At 32.3% G+C, this 24,159-nt stretch overlaps 4 protein-coding genes and 2 long non-coding RNA genes across 9 annotated transcripts; 2 read left to right on the plus strand and 4 right to left on the minus strand.

Moving 5' to 3' along the window:
- Nucleotides 1–267: 267 nt before the first annotated feature.
- LOC105835445 (phosphoinositide 3-kinase regulatory subunit 4) lies at nt 268–8,836 on the plus strand. The gene is made up of 17 exons (XM_012678748.3): nt 268–643; nt 1,445–1,625; nt 1,709–1,852; nt 2,036–2,190; nt 2,266–2,456; nt 2,564–3,300; nt 3,488–3,796; nt 3,914–4,297; nt 4,436–4,762; nt 4,991–5,320; nt 5,403–5,568; nt 6,380–6,493; nt 6,587–6,779; nt 6,898–7,063; nt 7,138–7,408; nt 7,537–7,867; nt 8,180–8,836. Exons 1-17 carry the CDS (start codon nt 552–554, stop codon nt 8,394–8,396), a joined length of 4,308 nt encoding a protein of 1,435 aa, XP_012534202.1. The 5' UTR covers nt 268–551; the 3' UTR covers nt 8,397–8,836.
- On the minus strand, nt 7,764–12,633 carry LOC114253935. Of its 4 annotated transcripts, XR_004962946.1 has the most exons (5): nt 11,115–12,633; nt 10,748–10,828; nt 10,039–10,336; nt 8,158–8,386; nt 7,764–7,875 (listed from the first exon to the last, which is right to left on the minus strand). It is a non-coding gene; the product is annotated as an uncharacterized LOC114253935 (long non-coding RNA). The 4 variants fall into 4 exon arrangements; XR_003625365.2 differs by lacking the exon at nt 7,764–7,875 and having other exon boundaries at nt 8,019–8,386; nt 11,115–12,625; XR_003625366.2 differs by lacking the exons at nt 7,764–7,875; nt 8,158–8,386 and having other exon boundaries at nt 9,097–10,336; nt 10,757–10,828; nt 11,115–12,624.
- A 1,874-nt stretch (nt 12,634–14,507) lies between these two features.
- Nucleotides 14,508–15,601, minus strand: LOC118645147. The gene is made up of 2 exons (XR_004962943.1): nt 15,510–15,601; nt 14,508–15,294 (listed from the first exon to the last, which is right to left on the minus strand). It is a non-coding gene; the product is annotated as an uncharacterized LOC118645147 (long non-coding RNA).
- A 63-nt stretch (nt 15,602–15,664) lies between these two features.
- On the plus strand, nt 15,665–18,207 carry LOC105835449 (Kv channel-interacting protein 2). The gene is made up of 3 exons (XM_028189253.2): nt 15,665–15,812; nt 16,334–16,664; nt 17,280–18,207. Exons 1-3 carry the CDS (start codon nt 15,692–15,694, stop codon nt 17,482–17,484), a joined length of 657 nt encoding a protein of 218 aa, XP_028045054.1. The 5' UTR covers nt 15,665–15,691; the 3' UTR covers nt 17,485–18,207.
- On the minus strand, nt 17,938–19,754 carry LOC105835448 (vesicle transport protein SEC20). Its single transcript, XM_012678751.3, has 3 exons — nt 19,393–19,754; nt 18,815–19,229; nt 17,938–18,416 (listed from the first exon to the last, which is right to left on the minus strand). Exons 1-3 carry the CDS (start codon nt 19,522–19,524, stop codon nt 18,229–18,231), a joined length of 735 nt encoding a protein of 244 aa, XP_012534205.1. The 5' UTR covers nt 19,525–19,754; the 3' UTR covers nt 17,938–18,228.
- Nucleotides 19,755–20,109: 355 nt separating this feature from the next.
- LOC105835447 (isocitrate dehydrogenase [NAD] subunit beta, mitochondrial) lies at nt 20,110–23,839 on the minus strand. Its single transcript, XM_012678750.3, has 6 exons — nt 23,698–23,839; nt 22,772–22,831; nt 22,494–22,703; nt 21,585–21,976; nt 21,143–21,332; nt 20,110–20,715 (listed from the first exon to the last, which is right to left on the minus strand). Exons 1-6 carry the CDS (start codon nt 23,737–23,739, stop codon nt 20,485–20,487), a joined length of 1,125 nt encoding a protein of 374 aa, XP_012534204.1. The 5' UTR covers nt 23,740–23,839; the 3' UTR covers nt 20,110–20,484.
- Nucleotides 23,840–24,159: the final 320 nt, after the last annotated feature.

Genomic DNA, 24,159 nt, shown 5'->3' on the forward strand with positions numbered 1-24,159 from the left:
AGTATTGCACATTTGCGTAAAACAGATTTAAAATATGAATGCATATAATTGTAAAATTTACGGGTATAGCATGAAACAGAACCAAATAAACGTGGACATAGCATCGAAGAGACCCAAAAAGTCATGCACACTACCTACAGGATTCATAGATGTTTGACTAGATAGTTTAATGTCCACATTTTGTGCATATAGAGGCGCTGATGGATGAAAACATCTAATGCTCGATTTCTTCACTTTCCGATAAAGTTATCCGGAGGATAAACATCAAGTTTAACCAATTACGTGCATGGATCTGGTAGTTTATCTCCTGGATAATTTTAACCGCAAGATAACTGGACGTGAAGAAATCGGGCACAAAACAATGCGATGAGCGATGATGACCGCGCTCGTTCCTCTCTGCTGCTACGCATGTCGTAGGAACTCCCAACAGTCCCAACAATTTGATTCGGATTGTGGTTGGACACCCTGCGTAAAATGCGAAAAATCGGGAAAAATGGACGCAGAGTGTGAGCGCATCACTTTTATCTGAGCTCTCGTTCTTGATAGCAAAAATGGGTAATCAATTAGTAGGCATCGCGCCTAGTCAAATATTTCCGGTAGAGCACTATTTGACGGATCACAGCGATTTATTATTCGACGGAAAGTAAGTACTTGCAATCGGATCGTTCCATTTCGCATATGTGTATATACTCAGAGTAGAACACTGTCAAGAATACTGTCAAGCCGCGTGTTCACGTATAATTTGACAAGACGGTCTCGCGCTGTGTTCTCTACTGTATCTTTTTATAATAAAAATACAGCTTACTCGTAACAATCACTTCGTGGTATTTCTGATACTTTCAAACAATATTAGTAGATTCACATGTATTATATTTAAATATCCATACAATGTTCTGTTTCTTTTGAAACAATTCTGACTTGATACACAAGTGTATTATGAATAACGAGTCAATAATTATCGTATGTACATGTAAAAAATCTATAACATTTATTAAAATCCTGAAAATATTTAGGCTAAACTGACAAAATGATAATTCTCTGAACACACATGATTCGACGTGAATGCTCATTTCTTTAAAAATCCAGAAACAGTGTAATTAACATTTATATATAATTAGTTTTAAAATAAAACTGTACAAACACTTTTTAGAGATGTTAAAATATATATGAATTATTGATGAATTTTTTTATAATGAAAATATAAAAAATATTTATAACTAACCTAAAATATAATTGCTTTTTGAGCTAAAATTTTTTGCTAATGTATGTTATATTTTGCCTTCATTTTATTACTGTAAATTGAGTGCATTAAAAACTTACCTTTTAATTTAAATTATTCACTTAGAAGTATTGTGACTAAATGTGTGTAGAGAAAAACAATTTGTCTATAGACATTCAATATGGATTCAGAATATTAATTTGTATAATTCTTTGTTGCCCACAGTTTAGGAAGCACTAGATTCTTCAAAGTGGCTCGGGCTCGCAGTCTGGAGGGCCTGATAGTTGTAAAAATATTTGCCATTCATGACCCAACATTGCCATTATCTACATATAAAGACAAGTTAGAAGAAATCAGATCAAAGTTAGCCTCGGCTGTCAACTGCCTACCATTTCAACGAATGATTGTAAGCATTGTAATGTATGAACACTATATAAATATGTATTGCTTACTTGAGCACCACATAAATTAATTGTATACTTGGATCAGCTCACAGAAAAAGCAGGCTCAATAATGCGGGAATATGTCAAATATTCTCTTTATGACAGGATCAGCACTAGGCCATTTTTAACAAGCATCGAGAAAAAGTGGATTACTTTTCAAGTATTATATGCTCTTAATCAAGCCCACAAGGTACAATGACATGTGTGAATCATTTAAAAGAGGATAGCTATTTAAATGCTGCATGAAGAGAATTATTCAAGTTACTTATTTTAATTCTTAAATAGCTTATCTTGATTCTATCTATATTGACTTATTTATTTCTATATACTGCATTTTAGATTATAATTTTTAAGATTAAGTACCTTTTTATAGTTTGGTGTTTGTCACGGTGACATAAAATTAGAGAATATTATGATAACCAGTTGGAACTGGGTGTTGCTCACAGATTTCGCTAGTTTTAAACCAACGTATTTGCCAGAGGATAATCCTGCGGATTTTTCATATTTTTTTGATACTTCCAGAAGGAGGTAAAAGCCTTGTTAAGCCTTGTTAAGGATTCTTTTTCTTCTTTTTAAAGTAATATCTATTTAATATATTTCCAGGACATGCTATATAGCGCCTGAACGATTTGTAAAAACATTATCCTCAGAATTAAGTAATACGTTATTATTGCCAGAACAAGAAGTAAAAACTGGTGACTTGCATCCCATGATGGATATTTTTTCCACAGGCTGTGCTTTAACAGAATTGTATAACGAAGGGCACCCACCATTTGATTTTTCACAACTCTTAGGTAGGATATATCATATTTTTAAGTTCTGTTTTTCTTTATTGAATTTGGAATGAGAAATGAGTACAAAACATAGTAGTCGGTTTGACAAGTTTTATTGTAATGTTTAGCGTACAGGAACAACGAATATTCTGTAAGCAAACACTTGGACAGTATAGACGATCCAGGAATACGCGACCTACTCAGTTCAATGTTAGAAAGAAATCCGGCAAATAGAAAAAGTGCAGAGATTTACCTAGCTCAAACTCGTGGCACCATCTTTCCAGAATACTTTTATTCCTTTCTCCAGTCTTACATGCTCATTTTTTCCGCTGCTCCAATTTTATCGCCGGACGAAAAAATAACACGGTTAAAAAAGGACATTGGCAATATTATAAGTATATTAAAGACGGAAGAAAGTGAACGGATGAAAATAAGTGAAACCAAACCCATGGAAACTGCAAAATCTAATCAATGCGAGAGTAACGTGGAATCGATTAAGGATGATTCTGGCCATAGCGAGGAAAATACGATGGTAGAAGTTGACAGTGATCAAAGTTCTGATAAAACCGATTTGAATCAAATTGACATGAAAAGCACGTCGCAAGATGTTGGCAGTGACATTCAAGTGGATGCAGAACCAGAGATAAAATCGTCAGAAGATCACAAACAAACATGTGCAGAATCTAAGAAATCAGCTTCTACAAATGAAGTTTTAGAAGGACTTGTTATCATAACTCAACTAGTTACATCTTGCATAAGAGGATTACATCACTCGCAGTCTAAATTGTACAGTTTAGAGATATTATTGGAGTTGGCTGAGAATGTTTCTGACGAGACAATTCTTGATAGAATATTACCTTATATTGTAAGTACTAAAATATAAATTTTTAGAATTTTTTAAATTTTAGTAAAATACAAAATAAACATTATTTTATATAAATATGTACGTATTTATTGAGTCAACATTGAAAAATTACTAAATTTTTAAATAAGTTTATTATATTTTTTGTATTGTTAATGATTACTATAGCATATATTTTTAACATCTCCAGTTTCATTTAGTTCACGATCCAGCGCCGCGAGTAAGAGTATCAGCGATACATACTTTAACAAAGTGTTTACATCTTGTGAAATCAATACCATCTTCGGATGTGAACATATTCCCTGAGTACATTCTACCAGGTTTAGCACACATAACTCAAGACGAAGCAGTTATTGTTAGAGCAGCTTACGCGGAAAATATTGCGCATTTGGCACACATCGCTCTGCGTTATTTGGAAAACGCTCATCTGTCTAATTTGGGCAACAAAGAGGGACCAAAACCCAGTTACGATAGCGAATTACAAACTTTACACGAAATGGTACAAATATCTTTCACATTTCATAAAAAAGTGAAATGACAAATTTTTGCTAAAATTTTTGTTATTTAAACTGCAATTGTTTATAATGTTCCTAATATATCTTTGTTTTTCACTTAGGTCCAACAATCAGTATCCATGTTATTAACAGATCCTCAAAATTTAGTGAAACAAACGTTAATGGAAAATGGAATAAACAAATTGTGTGTGTTTTTCGGGAAACAGAAAGCTAACGATATTTTACTCAGTCATGTTATTACGTTTTTAAATGACAAGGAGGATAAGGAACTAAGAGGCTCTTTTTTTGAGTGCATAGTCGGTGTGGCTGCATATGTTGGTTGGCACAGTAGTCCTATACTAATGCCGCTTCTGCAACAAGGTCTATCTGATCCTGAAGAATTTGTAACTACAAAGGCTATAAATGCCATGGCAACACTTACAGAATTGGGTTTGCTACATAAATCTGCTCTTTATCAGTTATTATCAGAAACTATGGTCTTCCTGGTACGTTATCACCTCATATTTTTACTAAGTTTTTAATATACTGATTTACTTCAAAAATAAAATTAAAAAATAATTAAAGAAGGCTTTTATCTAATTTGAAGGCGTTTTTGCATAATTAATTTATAGTTTTTTTTATAGGTTCATCCAAATCTTTGGATACGTCATGCAACTGTCGGCTTTATATCTGCGGCAGCAAGAACCTTGAATGTGGTAGATGTCCAATGTAAAGTTCAAACAATGCTCCAACCATATCTGAAACATTCATTGATCCAAATAGAAAAAGAAATTTTATTGCTTGAAGCACTTGTTTCTCCTATATCTAGAATAGTATACGATTCCATAGTGAAATATAACGATGTGGAGGAATTATTCCAAGTGCTTGAACAGAGACAGGTAGCCAGAGCGAAAGCCATAACTGGTGTAGTTCCACCACAATACAACGACATGAGTACCTCCTTAAGAAATGTATGTAACATGCATTACATTAATTTATATTTAATTATTAAAATAATATTGAAAATAGAGAATTTTGTATTGTATACAAAGAAATTAATTTTTAAATAGAAGATATGAAAAAATAATTATTATATTGTATATTGTAATTTATCATCAATTGAGAGAAATTTAAGAAAAAGAATAAAACTTTATTATTTAAAAAAAAATTACAAAAAAATTAACAAGCATGTTTTTTAGCTTTTTAGACGACTAAGTTCAGAATCGATGACTGAAGCAGTTGAGGATCAGTTATTGATCATGAAACCTCATTTGATGAAGATCAACAAGTACCGCAATTCCGCGGATACAAAACAAAATGCTAACAAACTTGTGGAAGGCAAGCTGGAACTGAGTCCAGTAAAAGATAGAATAAGACATCATGTCGTTGTATTATATCCCGATACCAAAGGAGACTTAACCCTGCCGCCTTTTAAGAGATCGGATCGGAGAACATCGGAGACTGTTGGTACATACGCAACGATGAATCAAGAATGGCGCACGATGTTTGCAGCTCAAGATAACGCTCAGGTATCACAGCAAACTGATATCAATTCTTTGTTTTCTACTAATTATGTCGCTTGTAATAATTATTCTTATATTATTGTGACAGCATGCTATCGTCAAAATGTCGGACATGACCGGAAGCAGTGGCAGCCCCAGTCAGAGCATACACAGCGGAGACATCCATTTATCTCCGCATCATTGTTTATCAGATATGACCAGCATTAATTCCCTCATGAACGATCATTCACTTCATGAACGATCTTATATACAATGTAAGCGAACCTAGTACAAATATCGAAATTATAATACAGATATCTCTCTACAACGAAGTCGTTTTTGAAGCTTTGGATGTATGTCGAATTAAAAATAACAAAACTTTTCTTTAAAAATATAATTCTTAAGAGGATGCTAAAGTTTTCTTGTTTTACCGATAATTTTCTGGCTCGTTAGTCTTTTAATTGCATTTACAGAATTAAAAATCCTTCTCCAGTATTAAAGTATAGACAATAACAAAGATGGGTCGTAACAATTTTATAGAAATAACAAAAAATTTTTTAATTGCTTCTAGCGTCAACTTGTAACAAAATGTGCCTAATGTAAAAATTTTGGACCTTGTACGCATAAATCAAGCCTGGGCCCAATACGAGTGAACATTTAAGAACAATGCTATGCTTTCAGATAGGCGTTCTAAAAAAGTTTATGAGTACGAAAATTTCGTGTCTAAAAAGAACAATCTGAAAAATTTTTTGTAATTCTTGGTATGAAATTTAATTTATAAGCTGATATTAATACATAAACTTTAATTCTGGAAAAGGATCCAAATCTATAAAAGAAGTACATACAAAATTTTGTTAATGATATGCACAAATGACTCTACATTATTGACCTCGATCAAGTTTGACTAGCAGTTTAGCATTCTCTTAATATTTGGTATTATATAAAATTAATATTTAGCTTAAATATGTAAAGCTGAAAATTTGTAAATTGAAGTTATGAGTAGAAAGATACCTATATTATATAATTTTTATTTTATAAAATTGTAAAAATATTAAAAATACATTAAATGATGATATGATTTTGTAGATAGATGTGCGCCCTGTCGATTAGAAGTGCGACAATTAACGTACCGAAAGCAAGAGCAACACGCAGCAGTGTTAAGAGCGAAACGTTGGGCTAACAATGTCTCTTGTGAAGCTGGTAAATAAAAATTGAATCTTAGAATTAAATTAAATTATACGTATTGTATGATCATCATATGCTTCTTTATTCATTATCGATGTTGGCTAAAAGGCTCCACATCACTGCCAAAGGATTGGCGACCTCGAGGAATTCCCGTTGCGCATCTTCATGAACACAGAGCTGCAGTAAATAGATTAGTTTCAATACCAGATACTAGTCTCTTCGCAAGTAGTTCCTCCGATGGATGCATAAAGATTTGGGATGCCAGTAAGATGGAAGGACGAAATATCGCTAATCGTTCTAGGTATTGTTTTTTCTTCCATAATAAATATATTAAAGATGTTTTCATCAATTTATTACATTGTTACTTTAAAACTTCGAGTTATTAATAATACAATACTTCTCGATATTATACTTTACAGGCAAACATACATGCATAGAGGAGGTCCACTGGTTGGTTTAACTGTATGCGATCAAGGACAATCCTTAGCGAGCTCGGCGAGCACGTCTGGAACGGTATTTGTACTTCGAATTGAGCCGAACTCCAGTAAAATGAGCTTAATCGGTACTCGTCAATTGGATCTTCAGGTGATTAGTTTTCCACATTAATATAAAAATTCGTTGCACAGAAGTTATAAGAGATGTTGCGATTGATTTAACAGGAAGAAGGATGTGCTGTCGATCTTCAGTATCTAGATTCTGGCTCGCAATCGGTTCTTGTGTATGCCTCGTTGTACGGATCGTTAGTAGGTTGGGACCTACGATGTCCTGGCACAACATGGCGGTTAGAAAATGATTTGAAGCATGGAGTCATCACATCGTTTTGTGTAAACAGTCATCAACAGTGGTTGACTCTTGGCACGAGCTCCGGTATCCATACCTGTTGGGACTTGAGGTTCCAACTGCCAATAACAAGCATCAAGCATCCAACGGGTAACTTATTTCTTCGATTTTATTTTCTATTAACTTTGATGTAAAAATGATATAGCTTAAATTATTTTTTTATTGTTCTAACGATGCCGTTTCTAATGTTATTAATGTCTAATGCTTTTTTTCTTCAGGTGCCAGAGTGCGAAAGGTGATTACACATCCGACAGAACATTCGTGGATAATCTCGGCAGTGCAAGGCAACAATGAAATCTCCATGTGGAATTTAGAGACTGATCATCGACAAATGGTTCTATGGTCATCAAACGCTCCGCCGCTGAGCCGTACTCAAACTGGTCACACTGTATGTGCAATGTATGCTGGATGCATCGATTGCTCAGGTTTTCTTTTGGCCGGCGGCACTGATATGCGATTACGCTTCTGGGACTTCAATAGACCCACTGCATCCTATGTCGCTCTGCCTGCTGCTAACGATATCCTCACACCAAATTCATTGGCATATGAGTCAGTAACTGATCGATATAAAATACGATAACGATATAAAATTAATTATATCGTTAATATATATTCTTGGCCAAAATTATCAGGCACTTATATTTTTTAAAAACATTTTTAACTGAAGAAATTTTAAACAGAAATTAAAAGATAAATTAGATTTTGTTTCAAAAACTTTTAAATTTATTTTACGATAACTAATAGGAAACAATACAGATAAAGAAATTCAGATTAAAAAAATATAAGCATTTAATTTTGGCCAAAGCAGTATACATTTATCATGTTCTTGCATAACATACGATATTTTTTATCTTTTTACAGTGTACGTTTGATAGATGGTACGAACGTTGTACAAGAAGTATTAGTGGACGATGATTCCAATCCGTTGTCCGGAAGTGATGCAAGAGGAAGAAACATGGAAGAGAGTGGTCCCGAGACTCCACCCTCTGGTCAACATGACACGATTTCCGCCGTGGCCATGTCAAATACATGCATTCTCACCGGCAGTACAGATGGCCTGATACAAGTCTGGAAATGATTGTTCTTTTCGCTTCCAAATTTGATTTTACAGTTCCTCGCACAGATGACAAAGGGTTTTACTAGTGCAATGCGGAATTTCTCTCCAGTAATAACGAAACCATTGTGATCCAAGTAAGGAATAAGTTACTCTAAAATTGTTCAGGTAAATTATCCAGCTATGCTGTGGATAATGATTGTAGTATAATTTATTTAAAGACAGTCACGCTTAAAAATTGTGATGGCAGTATAATTATGATATCACAGTATCCTGTTTTGGCAAAAATTACTAATTCTATTTTTTTAACAGTTTCATAATTAGCATTGATGACAGGTCTCATTAGATATTATGATGATATCATAATGTTAATAAATTTATCTTATTGTGCAAAAGAAACGTTAACTCTACAAATCTAATCTATTCTTAGATTCACGTTTATATAATTTTTTTTAAATTGAAAATTCTATTTTTAAATATAATTTTATAGATTAACTATATAGTACAATATACAATTCTTTTTCCAGATAGCACAGAGAGTTCAAAAAGAACTCAATTGTATGTCATCAATTATGAATTCTTTTTGCATCTTAAAAAGAATCCATAATTGGTGACATACAATTGAGTTCTTTTTGAACTCTCTGTGCTATCTGGGTTAATTGTATTAAAATTTAATTGTATTTATATTATTCAATTGCTGTACTTGTTATTCAATTTGTTTAAATAACGTGTAAAAAATTATATTTATCATTTTCTTGAATTACAAGCATCGACGTACACACATCACCGCTGTGCTGTACGAACTCTGTGATCCTGGACTATACATAGAATATGTAATATACATAATATTTAACACTACCAATTATTGCAATTGCGCTGTGAAGGCGTGCATTTTTTTAAAAACTTGAATTATAACATAAATTTATATTATAATGTAACATACATATATAAAATGTACATAGCTTATTTTTATACATAAGAAAAGAGAAAAAAGAAAAAGAGTATTATTGATGTCTTAGACAGATGTAACAGGCTTAGAATATCAATGTTGTACAGATCGATAGATAAGCCTGTGAAGTAACTGTATTTAAGTTAGAAGATGTTTGGCGGGTCCGTACGCGCATTATAAATTAAATCTTAACGGTAAACTGAACGATAAGAAAAACTTGTATATGTGACTTTGTAGTGGAACATTTTTGATCATAGACTACTGAAAAAGTAATTTATGTAAAATGTTTTTTTGAATTTTATTTTTGATTATTTGTATCATACAATTTTTTCACTCTTATAAAGAATATTTTTTACACTATAAGTTTTGTAGTCTTTTTGTTTTTTTAATTTAATTTAATGCGAATATGGACCAAAGGGTGAGGAGCACTAAAGTTTGCGTACGAAAGATGCAATACGCGGCAGTTCTCCTCTCTTTGTACTTTATAGCAAATAGCTATATGTAATCGAATAGTTATGTATACTAGTTTGCTCGTATTGTCACATGCAGACACATACGTACACGCAATTAAATTGACTGAAATACTCGTAACCGGTGGACGTACATTGTCTAAGCTACGTTGTTACAATAAATTCATATTTTTAACGCACGATACACGTTCTTGCTCGACTTTGTTTGGCACAACAGATCGAAAATACAATCGGAAGTTTTCCTTACCAAGGACAGGCAGGTGCGGCGGGATAAGGCACGCGTCCTGGGAACGCGTATGCATCCGGATTTATAGTCCTACAAATCTGCTTCCAGCGTTCCTTACCACCTCCTCTGCTCTGACGATATGGTACGTTTGCATAATATCCGGTATTTCGATCGTACGGAAACTGCTGAGGAAACCATAGATCGAGCCAAGGTATACAAACAATTGAATTAACCAGCAGTAACAGCAAAATTATTAACTTCATTTTAATTGTATTTTCTGAAAACTTTGATCATAATCTTGTAACAGTCTTGTAATGATCTGAAAGAAGACAGATTATTTTTATTTTTGTGAGTAGAATTTTGTATTAAAAGTTAATTGTTTAATATTTTGCATTATATCTATATCTAGTATTATATTTTAATTTCTAGAAAGGTACAAAAAATATTTAAAATTAGATTCAAAAGATTATATTTTATTATATTTTAAAATTATCTTTTAAATTTTTTATAGTATTATAAAGAATAAGACAATATATTTTTTTAAATAAAAACGTATATATTAAATTTAAAGTAAATTTCTAAATCAGAGAGCTTTGTTGAATTTATTTAAGGAAAGCAAGATTTTCTCTTTTCTTTACAATCGCTTGAGATTTGCTTAATTTTCTTAAATTCTTTATTATAATTGGAATAGTTGAGAATTATTTAATTAAAGTATAATTAAAAAGATTACTTTTCTCACATCAGTAAGTTTCTCTCGATGTTTTTGGCAATCGTGGTGGTATAGGATTTATAGTACCATCAAGTGAACGTCCTGCGAACAAATAATGAAAGTTCCACTAATAGTTCTATTACAGTTCACACCCGCTGATTTTACCACTTCTGACAAGTGTCGCAGCGCACGTAGTAATGCAAAGTAAAATGAATAAAAACAAGGACAACGCGCGTTCACGCACCAAAAAACCGTATAATGAAAACATGGTTACGTTATGGGCTCAATGTTTTCTTATTATGACTTTCACACTTTCTGAATTGCGAGATGCTACTTCTTTCCTGGAAACGCCAATATTGTCTTGATGATTATATTATCACCCACTTACATTTGTTCTCCAACTGAGGTAAAAAAATTTTAGTGTATCAATTAAATATAAGATGATTAAAATCACGTAGCTTCACTTCTGCAAAATGGTAATTTGTACTAGAGCATGGATATTATAGTAAGCCACTTTTGCTTAATCGCAAGCAACTGTAACAAGTGCACTACCGCAATGAGAGATGCTGGATGCTTACCGCCGTTTTATATACTAGTGGCCTATCGCCCTACCGCTCAGAAAAACGCGCGGTTATCCGCATTGCCTTTTGATGAAGAATCTATGATTAATTTTTTACTTTCAGACATCTCAAAGTCATTTATCTTAAAAATATGAGGGAAACCAATACGAGTAACAAATAATGTAACACATATTAAGAGTTTTGTTAATATACAATTTATTATTTATAATATAATTATTTATTAATAATATAATCGCCATTATTTTCTATGGTTGTACATCTATTAATTTTTAAATTTCTTTTTCGAAGAAAAAACTAACCGGTTTTAATTCTGTAACATAATATGCTCGATATGAAACAGATGCAACAAAAAATATATAACAATTTAGGATAAAGGAAGATTAAATAATTTAGAAAATGCTCTCTCATTTAATATTCGCGTCATCGAACTGTCATTTTTTTCAAATTTCCTTCTTTCAAGGAAAAGCCTTGTAAGAAAATTAAACAAATGTTCAAATCATCTTGTACATTTTTTCAAATCAAAGTCTGTTAGCTTTTTCAAGAAAGCAAATAAAAATTAATATATATTGAATCATTATTATAGAAAATAAATGGCGATTTTATATATCATTGAATAAATAATAAATTATATTAACACAAGTACATAATGTTTACTTATTTATAAAAATGATACTTTCTGATATCTCTAATATCAAAAATTTACGTATCTAAAAACATTATCTATTTTACAATACTTTGCATTACAGATTCTTATTGTCACTTTAGATTCTCGATCAAAGATTGAATCTTTGAATCACAGAATGGATTCTAAGTCCTACATTGTTTTTGTATGACGAGACTGTGAGCGAGTCGAGTTGAAAAGATTTCATATTCCAGCGAGTTCCGCCTTTTCATGATTATTTCCTCGATTTAGGATTCCACACGTGCTGACAAAATGACGTATCCGACTACGCGCTTTTGAACTTGGGGAAGGCCCTTTCTCACTATCTCGTTATTTATAGTGATTTATATGCAACATTCGTAATTCTTATTCGCTCCCTCGCTCGCGTATTCTACGCACGCGATATCGTTTGCAGGGAATATACAGAGAGATGTATGAGATACCGATATCATCATAATTACTCATTTGCCCGGTATGCCGCTGCATCTTATGATAATGACATTTTCACGTGACTCCTCGAGATGATGGAAGAAAAAAGGAAAAACCCTTATGCACTTGGAAGATGCAGAAGCGGCTAAACGCATTTACAATTTAATGTCGCATTTACACGTTTAATGAAAAACAGATAACATTTTAATGAGAATTTAATGAAAATGTTATAAAAGTTTAATAAAAATTATTAGTTTTCTTTACTAATTTAATGAAAAATAATCAAGTTTTATTTAAATTCTAATAAATTTGTTATGACGAAAAATAACATATTCTGTGTTAACAAATTAATATTTTATTGAAATTAATAATTTTTAAAAATAAAATTTTGATAAAATTATTGATTAAAATATTTTGAAAAATAAACATAAAATTCAACAAAATATCATTGAAATGTAATCCAAAAAGGCAGAAAAATTTTATTAAAATTTTATCATTAGGAGTTATGGTTCCTTTGAATTAGCATTCAATGTTTAATTCATAGATTGAACTTTCAGCCACGTGCCCTCAACGTAGGCGCGTATTCACAAAGTCCAGCACGCTGCATAAAATAATAACTTTACATACATAACGCGGTGCACCGGCATATTCTTGCATGTCGTTGCGTGCATTCGATCATAAAGTGCATCAGCGATCAAGTAAATTTTGCGGCGTGCGTTTTTCCTTGAAATTACGAAAAGGATTTTGTGACCTACATTATAATATTACGGCATGCCAATCCACGGCATGATATATTTCATCCTCATGTCTGGTTCTTCCGCGCTGGCGCCGAACTTTATTGAGAGTTGCTCTACATCTGAATATCATGTCAAGGACACCGCTTGCGCCGATACCGAAAACAGAAGGATTATCTTATCGGCAAACTTGACACACATCACGAAACCGATCACGCAAACCAAAGCGCAAATTGTTCTTTGACCCCTTGGATCTTTTCCTTGCAAGGTTTCTTTAAATATTTTTCTATATAAAACACTTAATATTTTAATGGCGAAATCTGCGTATTATTTATGTATTACTTTGTTATTTAAGCTATATTAATTTTGATGACAAAATTTATTTTAAATTTGCAAGAGTAAAAGAAGTAATAATTAGTAATATTATGAATAAGTTAATTTTTTTCTAACTAAATTAAAATTAAAGTTAATAGTTATAAAAAAATCAACTTAGTTATTTGTATGTGTTAAGCTACATAAAACAAAGTTAATTAAAAGTTAAATTAAATTAAAAATTAATTTTAAAAATCATTAATTAAATCAAGCTAATTATAATTTTTATAAACTTACTTTGATTTCTCTATATAAGTTTACTGTTCAATCCCGGTAATTATAATCGTTATTATTTAATTTTTAACTTATTTTTACACAATATGAGTAGTGTAATAGTAATCCGCTACTTTGTTTTCAGCTTGTAACATCGCTTAGAGGGACAGATAATTTACTTCGCGCAATTAGCATCAATCCACCGTCGGTGCAAATTAAACCCTGTGGATACAGCATTTTCTCGTTCATTATTCGTTATCTTAGAGTCACATGGAGTCTTTCCCAATCTCATTCACATTACACGCAACTCTGCAAGAAACCGATGACGAGATACCAGCAATCTTTAATACCGATCACATAATACCGGATTGTACATCGCACAAAAAAGAACTGGGTCATACGTAAACAAATAACTTGGATTCCTTTAAGATATATCATTAGGAACTCACTTATCGAATGTGAGTAAATTGCGAAAGACAAAACCGACACATATCACTTTATTTAACTGCACATGACTGCCCTTGACAGATTACGAATTCCATCAAAGGGTGTGTCCTCGTATTATTGAAAACATTGAGTAATAACTCGATTTGTGCTCTATCGATTTCCTATTACCGTAATAGTCAGTTTCCAATTCACTCAACTATTAATAGCGTTTGGCAGAGAAAGTCTATTTTACACACAGATGTTCGCGATAGATGATCGATTTTTTACTACTTTCGTTTTCCAATATTCCTTTAATTTACAGATATAAAAGTAATATAGTTGTAAAATTATTTATACTTATACAATTGTATTCAGAATAATTTATTCATTTTAGCTTAGATATCAAGAAGGAACTTGATTTATATATAAGTTTACCTTAAAACTATTAAACATACGTATCTATTCATCCCTTATAATTATTTAACTAACTAATCTGACAAATGTATGTTAAAAGCATAGTTTTTCTTTCATTATTTCCATCTTATCTAATACAGTTTTTTGTATCCATTTATTTATTCTCGTTTATTCTTTTTAATTTATTACTATGAAATTTACCACTAGATCTTCAAATCTGCTCTACCTATAAAAAACCTAATTACATCATATGATATTATCTTCAATACAGTCGATATAAAAACAAAAATTTCATATTTAGTTTTAGAAATTATAGCCTGTATTGAGTTATTTTTAATGAGTTGTCATGTATATAACATTTAAGAATATTTTTACACAAAAACTCAGCGCCATACTATGCCATGTGATAAACATGGGAAGTATGTGCAATAGTAGAGCTATTAAAAAAAAAACTCGCCTTTATCTAATATGATTCAAACTAGTTTGTAGGTGGAGGAAGTTTTCAACGCTTTTAAGAGTATGAATCACTTTGAGCGAAAGCTTTTATATCTTTTCCATGAATTTTTGGCAAGAAATACCAGAAATGCTTTCTCGAAGAAGCGTTTACGCCTTTTAGCTCTTATTCCTTTTCTTCTCTTCCAAGAATCCATCTCGAATCCGCCAGATCCGACATTGTAATTCTGATCAGATTGATCTTGTTCTTGTCAATTGGTAGTAACACGTGAGTGATATCATAATCTGGCAAATTCAAGGATTTAAATATAAAATAAGCGTAGGAGTTTCGCTTAGAAATTGAATCATTAATAAACATACGCAATTACATTGTACGAGATGAACTAATTCACATTGATTGCATGCTATGATTCAGGAAAAAAAATAAATGTTTGCTGGAAACAAGTCGGGGGATAAAACGTCCGATACGCCTAAAAACGTCCAAGAATATGTGCTCGTACGTCACTTCTTGTTGGGATTTGCAGACATGCCGCGGTAAATCGTCTAAATATTTTGGCTACTGCAGACTTCATCAAAACTGCTCCGTGCAGTCGACTGCACCACGTGCGTCAGTTTCGCTCGACATTCGTTGATCACTGTCAAGCTCTCATCTGTTCTCACGTGTCTGCCAAGGTCCCTTCGAATGTCAAATCACGGCACCGTCGTTGACAGAGATAATTGTGAGTCTCTTCGCCGACCCAGCCTCTCTGTAAAGATGCAACGTAGCCTGAGAAAAATGAGAAAGAGTATCCAAAAAATTACTGGTAATGATATCCTATTTGAGTAGTGCAATTTTACCTTAGACTTTTATAATGAAAATAAATTGCCAATTAGCTAAATTAATTAGTTAATTAAATTAGATAATAAAACATGATATGTGCAATTGAGTAATTTGTAAACAGTACTATACAGTAACTTTTAGTAATACAATTAATGAGACAATTATTTTTTAATTATTATTTCATGATAGCAATTAAATATTTAATTAAACGACTATATAACAATTAATTTGTTATAACACAAGCAAAAGAGAATATATAGAAAACTGCTAAATATTCAATTTAATTAAATAATAGAGAAAATCATTACACTTCTAAAATGTAACATTTATGTTATCAAAATTATGATTTATATTCATTAAAAGATATATTGTGAAGAATTTTGATAGAATTGAAAACTTGAGATTTCTCAGATTGTTTTATACAAATAAAATCGGTGCATTAAAACATCTCAATAAATTTCCGGATGTCACTATAACATAATTTAACCAGGCGTCATTTCGTAGAGAGCATCCAAGAGGATGACAAACATTCATTGTACATCTTCCCTGAGCAACTCTCCACCTTAACTTGGCGCACCGGGTTCTCCAAAGATCAAATTCGTAAATTATATCGTGCCTTCAAGCAGTTATGCCCCAGGGGATGCGCAACATCCAATGATTTGAAGCCCGCGTACATCAAACTGTTTCCACTTGGCGATCCGGCTAGATATGCGCAAATTGTGTTCAACAGCTTCGATAGAGACGGCGATGGCATCGTTAGTTTCAGCGATCTTCTCAGAGCCATGACATTGATCATTAACGGCAACGTAGACCAGAAGCTCTCCTGGATATTCGAGTGAGAGTTCATCTCGTTCTTAACGTCTCTATTAACAATAATTTCTTTGACGAATTCAGAAGAAATTGTAGACAGTATTTACGAAGTATTTAATTATGGATTATAAGAAGTGGAATCAGATACAATTACCTATACAATTGTGATATAATTAAATAAGAAAACTAAAGACTCTAAACGTTCAAAACTGTATTTTAGCGTTTAATATTTTTTGTGTGAATTTACGTATATTTTTAATTTTTTCAAACTGCACTTTTTCATACTTTCAGTCTTGAAACATAATTCTAAACTGAATCAAAAATTATATCATAATATTAAATTGGTAATTTTAATAGTGCTGATGAGATAACAAGCATCTTTTAAACCACAAAGAATTCTTTTACCAAGAAAATATATGAAAATATATATTTAATTATGGAATTATTCAATGGAGATTGAAAAATATATGACGTTCTATATTTCTATATTCTATTTTTTATAAGGAAAATTAATAAATTTTAAGAATAGATTTTTTATTTGATTTAAAGTCGATTAATTTTCCACTGAACTGATGCTCACGAATATAGCTAAGATGAGTGCAATACGCAAATTGTTCTCTTTGAACTTTTTGCTTATTAGGTTTTATGATCTAAACGGCGACGGTTGTATTACGAAAGAGGAAATGCTGATCATAGTATCCGCAATTTACGAGATGGTGCAGAATGTACAAACCATTCAGTCCGTGGTTAACAAGCAGGTGGACAGGTTTTTTGAGAAAATGGACGCGAATAAAGACGGTATAGTTTCCAGAGAAGAATTCATAAGCGGTTGTAAAAATGTATGAGACTATATCACACTAAAAGAATAACGTTATTCATATTTGACACTAGAAGGGTCTTATTTAAAGTTTTGCCCACACAAAATACGATTTTATATAAAATTCAAGAACAAAACAAAGAATTAAATAATTTTTAAACTAATAAGAAAATTATATTTAAACTCATTATACAAACTCAAATGTAATAATAAAATGTAATAATCTATGAATTCTTTTTTTGTAATATTTTGAGATGTGACATTCATCTTTAATAACGACATCTTTTATCAGATGTATTTAAACTTTTCCACAGTAAAATTACAAATTTTACATTATTAATATTAATATCGATAAAAAATTTGTTAAAAATGTATTTTATGGTCTTGCTATTACACCTTCTAATGTTAAAATTCAGCATAATATAATAGGACTTATTTTAATACAGTGATATAAAAATATAAAAATGTGTGTATCCAAATATTTCATAAAAATTCTATTTTTTTCAGGATGCTATTATATACAACCAGTTATTTTCATTTAACAATATCTGGTGATGGAATGAAAATGACTTTAAAAGAGAGAAAGATTAATAAACAACTTATATATAAAGTTATTAAAATATTTATAAAAGTCCACATCCACTATCCTTTTTTTACTCTTGAAGAGAGTACGCATATCGTAATATTTCCTCTTCCACTACTATCACCTTATATTACAAGAATTTATATTTGTATTAAATCAATAGTAGGATATTTTACATTTTATACATGCTCAGAATAATCGTTGTTGTAAAATGTAAAATACACAGGCAAGAAAAAAGACAAATGCCGATGCGATTAATATTTTATCAGTTAATTCTCGTCTATCATATTTGCCTAACAATTTCCCTGATTGTACTATAGCTTGTTGCTGATGCTCCAATTCGTCTTTGGTGTTGTCAACCTTGTCCGAAGATGTCACTGAAACAACAACCGTATATTTAATTAAAATTCAATTAAAAACTTATTTAATAATGTAATAGAGTTGGAAAGTAACCTTGAATTTTTTCAGATTTTTTAAAACTTAAAACAAAAAAACTTGAAAGTGGGCAAAAACCCAGATTGATGAAAGAGGAAATCAAAATATGATACAAAATATTTAAAAAATTACTAAGATTCAGAATAAATTTTAATAAAATTAACTCATGATGAATTTATGATAGATGTGTAAACAGTTTTATCATAAGTTTTTATGAAATGCATAAAACAAGTTCCTCACACATAAATATTTATTTAATTCAAGTAATTAATAGATTATATCTTTTTATATGTAGAACAGCGAGTACTCATTATCGAGCAACAATGTATAGAATACATACGTAGAGTGTCCAATGTATCAGCGCTTCTTTGAGCTGTTTCAGCTAGAACCCTGGAGATGCTAAGCAACTTGTCTGTCACTTGGCTGGATGCATTCGTCAGACTCTGCTTGTCGTGCCGTCTACGGAGAGCGTTTTGCCGTTCTTCTGGTATGGACAAGAGACTCTCCCTAGCCAGTTTGTCGATGACACATGCGCTAATGACATTAGCCTTGCGAAAAGCTGCCAGGGAAGTGTTCAGCTGCTCCTTGTAGCTGTCCACGGCAGACAGCAGTTCAGCCTTCTTCTTTTCATTCACCTCCGTTTCAGCAACAGACGCCAGTTGCTCTATGGATAATTTCAAAACTGCTATTTTAGCTCTGCCCTCCGCGTTGAGCTCGTCCAGATCCTCCAGTGATCCATTACATTGCTGTATGTCCTTTACGATAAATAGAAAATTTATTAAACGCTGATCGTCGATGAGATTTATTATAATGTAATTCGCGACATATTTCTCGCCACAATGCAATCAATATTCTGTTATGGGGATCAATGTTGAAATAAGGTTATACGCTGTGCATATCATGACGATACATATTTACCTGTATTAGAGCGTTTACTTGAAGCTGATATTTGACGATATCTTGATGTATTAATTCTACCGCGTAACTGTCTGGATCCATCGATATTATTTTATTTTCCTGTATTATTTCTCGTTTGTACGACGTATACATGTACTCCAAACAATAGCTGATGCAACAGTAAAGGCCTAAACACTGCTAAACACAATGCCAGGCAGTAGGTAATAGGAACAGAAATAATGAAAGAGAGAAAGGATTTTCTCTTTCTTTATTTCCTATTCCTATTGCCTTTGTGTGATGGCCTATACCGAGCCGTCAATGGACACGTGTAACGTGTAATCACCGGAGTACCGATAACCGATCAGTAAGTACCGATACCGAATGATTATTTTAAGTCTATTCTTTTCAGCTGAACTTGTTTCATTTATCTTTTCTTTTATTCTTCCCAACAAAAAATAAAAAGAAAAGTAGTATTACTATATTCTAAAACTAAATAGAGAATTAGAATATTAGAATAAAATATATTACAAATATAAGAATATTTCACAGTTTTATTATAATATTTAATACAATTCATTATTAATAAATAAATTATACATAATTTATTTATGTTTATATTATAAGCAAATTATTTCACATTTATTTTTGTTTTGATTTGTAAAATAATTTGCTTATAATAATATTTATATAAAATCTATATTATTATATATCTTATGGGGTGAAATAAAGAGTTAGTGATAATAGGACAAACAAGATAGCGTCATTTATTATTTATAAATATGGTACAATTTTGCCTATTTTTGGTTCTATTATACAACTAGAAATACACACTCCGCGCACCGCAGTTAGATTTCTGCGATTATAATGCAGCGATTGCAAAAAACTTCGGATCTCTTTTTATTCGTAGAACATACAGAACATAGGTTACTGTATGTTGCAAATGAAAATCTGCATCATTACAGGATGATATAGTTTTACAAATTTTATGACGTATACGAGTTACTTTTATATACCCTATAACGGGTGTGGCACACTACAATTCGCACAATCAGTTCCAGACAAAAAAAAAGTTTCTGATGTCTACATTTTCCTATGTTACACAAGGTTTTATCGTTAACGCAAACTATGTATTACAGCGGCAGTGAACTCTGTCGTCGAGCTTTGTCCGCCTAGATCCTTCGTTAGCACTTTTCCGTCGTTCAGCACGCGGTTCAACGCCTCCCTGATCTGCTCGCCGTAACGTTTGAGATTCGAATGATTCAAGAGCTTCACCGCGCACAATAACATCGCCGTCGGATTCGCGACGTTCTTGCCAACTGCTTCGGAATACGTATGCCTCGCGCCCTGTTTAAGAAAATACACAGTTTAGTAAATCAAACTTAGAAGTTTATTCCTCTTTTTCATAGATTTTTTAAATATTAACAATATTTTAATATTAACTGCACATACATGTAACTATGTGCAAATAAAATCAGACATTACAAATGTCAAAATAAGCTTTTTTAGTCGAAGTAAAGTGCCAAATAAAATTTTCTGCGTGAATTTATATGTACATTTTCCATTTCTGTACAAAGCGCGCGCCAACAATTTTGTCGATTTTGAAACGCAATTAAACTGAAACTATCCAATAGTGATATCATGAAAATGTATATAAATGTAGACACATAAAATGTGTATACATGTAAATTCGCGCAGAAAATACTTAGCTTCTCTTCTTTGTAACACATATTGGTCATGTATTTGTCTGATTTTAATTAAAATCAAATATTACCGGTTCAAAGACGACACATTCAGCACTGTAACTAGCACCTGCGACGACTCCGGCACCACCGACTAAACCGGATGCAAGATTATCCACAATATTTCCGTATAAATTTGGCATTACCATGACATCAAACTGATGTGGATTGGAGACCATCTGCATGGTGCAATTGTCAACGATCATCGTCTCGAACGTAATCCTATTTTATTAAGAAATAAGAATATAAAATATGCAACTAAAATGTGCTACACAACACATAATTTAATAATAACAATTTCTAGGAGAGCATATACACCTAGATAATGCAATTTTTTGTAAAAAAATAAAAAGAGATAAAGAAATTGTTACGTTTTTTATTAGTTTAGATGTATATACTCCCTTGGGGACAATTGAGAGAGAGAGAGAGAGAGAGAGAGACAATTAATACATGACAAGAAAATTATTCGAGTACCTGGGGTACATTTTGGCAATCTCTTGGCACGATCTGAGGAAAAGTCCGTCGCCGAGCTTCATTATGTTAGCTTTGTGAACACACGTGACTTTCTTGCGATTATTTTTTACGGCGTAGTCGAAGGCGAACTTTGCGATTCTTTGGCTCTTGGCGGCAGTTACAATCTTTAAGCATTCGACCACCCCCTTAACAGATTCATGCTCTAACGCAGAATATTCTCCTTCCGTTTGTTCTCTGATGATGACACAGTCCACGTTTTGATGACGCGACCTGACGCCAGGCAAAGATTTCACGTGCACTACATTCGAATATAGGTCCAAGCTTTTACGTAATTTCATGTTCAATGTCTGCAACTCTCCAGTCATGGAGTGATCTGGAGTTGCTAGAATTCCCTGTTAAACAAAACAACATGCAGTTACAAATTGCGTTACAAAATTTTTTTTTACCATACATTTATCAAGAAATTTGTAGTTTGCTTTAACTAATAAAGAAAAACTTTCACACTTAAAAAATGATATTTTTTACTTTAAATATCCAATAATGTATCTCTGTACAAAATATAAGTATCTTAAATCATTAATTTAGAAAATACACTTAAAAATGTTATCATACCACATATTGTTGTTAATTATTCTTCATAAATAAAATATAGAATTATAATTTACTAATAAGAATGGTATCAATTTTATTCAACCTATATACATAATTTATTTATTTAAGAAATTTGATATAATTTTCATTTATAATTATTTTTTGGTAATTTGTGATTAAACACTCTTGCTATTTTTCGCGTGCTCGAAAATAAAAGGTGTATCACAGTTCTATTATATATTTTATGTATGAAAAATGAAATTATTAACAAAAACATAAGATGTATTGAAATTTATAAGCAATGTTATATATCCAGACCTTTAAACAGACTCGATTTCTAGCAATACTGTTGGAGACTTGATCCAGAGGAGCGCTCAGAGTTGGATTTACTTCAGACAAGAAGTAAGGTTCAAATTCAACCGGGACATCTGCAGCTTTGAAAACATTTTGAACAGCAACTACGAGTTCCGGTCCAACACCATCTCCAGGTATTAAGGTGCATTTCAACTTTCCTTCTTGTTCAACTGTCTGAAAAAAATAGCAATTACAAATGCAATTAGACATCCAATTATCAATTGAAAAATAGTAATGCTTACTGATTCTTGTTGTCGTATCGTCCCTATGTGCAAAGTCCTAACTGTGCTCTTCTGAGCAGCCTGTGAACACAAAGCAAAAATTACAATTTATTAAATATTACAAAATTCATAATCTATTATAAGTATGATACACTTATTTATATAACTTAAAAATTGTCATTTTTTTGTTTGCAGAAGAGAATTCTCATATGAATTCAGTATACTAAATAAAGAACTAATGCTACTTTTATTTTTGTATATCAATGTGTCAGAAATTACACATATGTTACAAATACATGAACATAATTAATTACATAAAGAATTTTGAAAGTAGCACTTATTATACTTTCGTTTCAGATAGATTCTTCCTTTTCTAAAAAATATTCCAAAAATTGGGTTCTTCAGGATTAATCCTTTCAATCAACAGAAGTTAATCAGCACTGGCATCAGTTCTGTTCTATTCGCTACACCTCTTATCAGCGATCGGTTCCTTCTTGCGTAACCGATTTATCGCTTCTTTTTTGACGAATATTGCAAGACGACTTATTGCACAAAATAACAAGCAAATTATCACGTTATTTAATCAGAGATTACCCTGATTAAATAACACAATAAGCGAGCTCGCGAGCGCGGGTGTTCGTCCTAATCGAAGTTCACCAATTCAAGCGTCCGGGTAGATCCAGGGACTGCATTTGCGGTGCATCGAAGAGCAAGCTCGCGTTTCCTACACGCGGAATGTGACGCGAATTCGGATAAAAATATATATTGCAATATAAAGATGCACGACACCTGAACGTGCGATGTCCTTGCGATCGTCTTCCCCGTCGTGCCGACGGAGCGGTTGCGTTATTCGTCATAATTGTCGCGACAGAACGCAATCGGAGCGACTCGCAATTCACGCAGGTGCACGCGGCGGTTTCTCCGGGAAAAACGTATCGATGATTTACCTGGGAGAGCGTCTTGCAGATGTTTCTCGCAAGCAAAGCCATCTTTCACGACGATTCCGAGCGCCGTCTGCTTCTGCTCGTTTCTTGCTCGCGCTCGTGAACGCAGGGGTGTAGTCGCGTTCAAACTCCCTGCATTAAACTCACATATTTGTTTACCTAAATGAAAAACGTTCTGCCTTTGAAAAAATTTTTGTGGCCCGCGGGAAAGTTCAATTATTCGTCTAGATTTATCTCCGTATTCATAGTCAAACCTTATATTTAAGGAATCCTTAGAATTGGCTCTAAAAAATTTATGAAAAATGCCTTCTTTTTGACTCCAAACTTATGCCGTAGCTTAATTATACTTAAGTTATAAGGCCTTGACTATAATATGAATACAGGTATTAAGATTTCTCAAGTTAAACTAATCAAGTCCAGAAAATAAAAAAAGAATTGGTGAAGTTTCATTTAATCATATGTTAT

The sequence above is a fragment of the Monomorium pharaonis genome, chromosome 4 (assembly GCF_013373865.1).
Source record: "Monomorium pharaonis isolate MP-MQ-018 chromosome 4, ASM1337386v2, whole genome shotgun sequence".
Classification (NCBI taxonomy): Eukaryota; Metazoa; Arthropoda; class Insecta; order Hymenoptera; family Formicidae; genus Monomorium; species Monomorium pharaonis.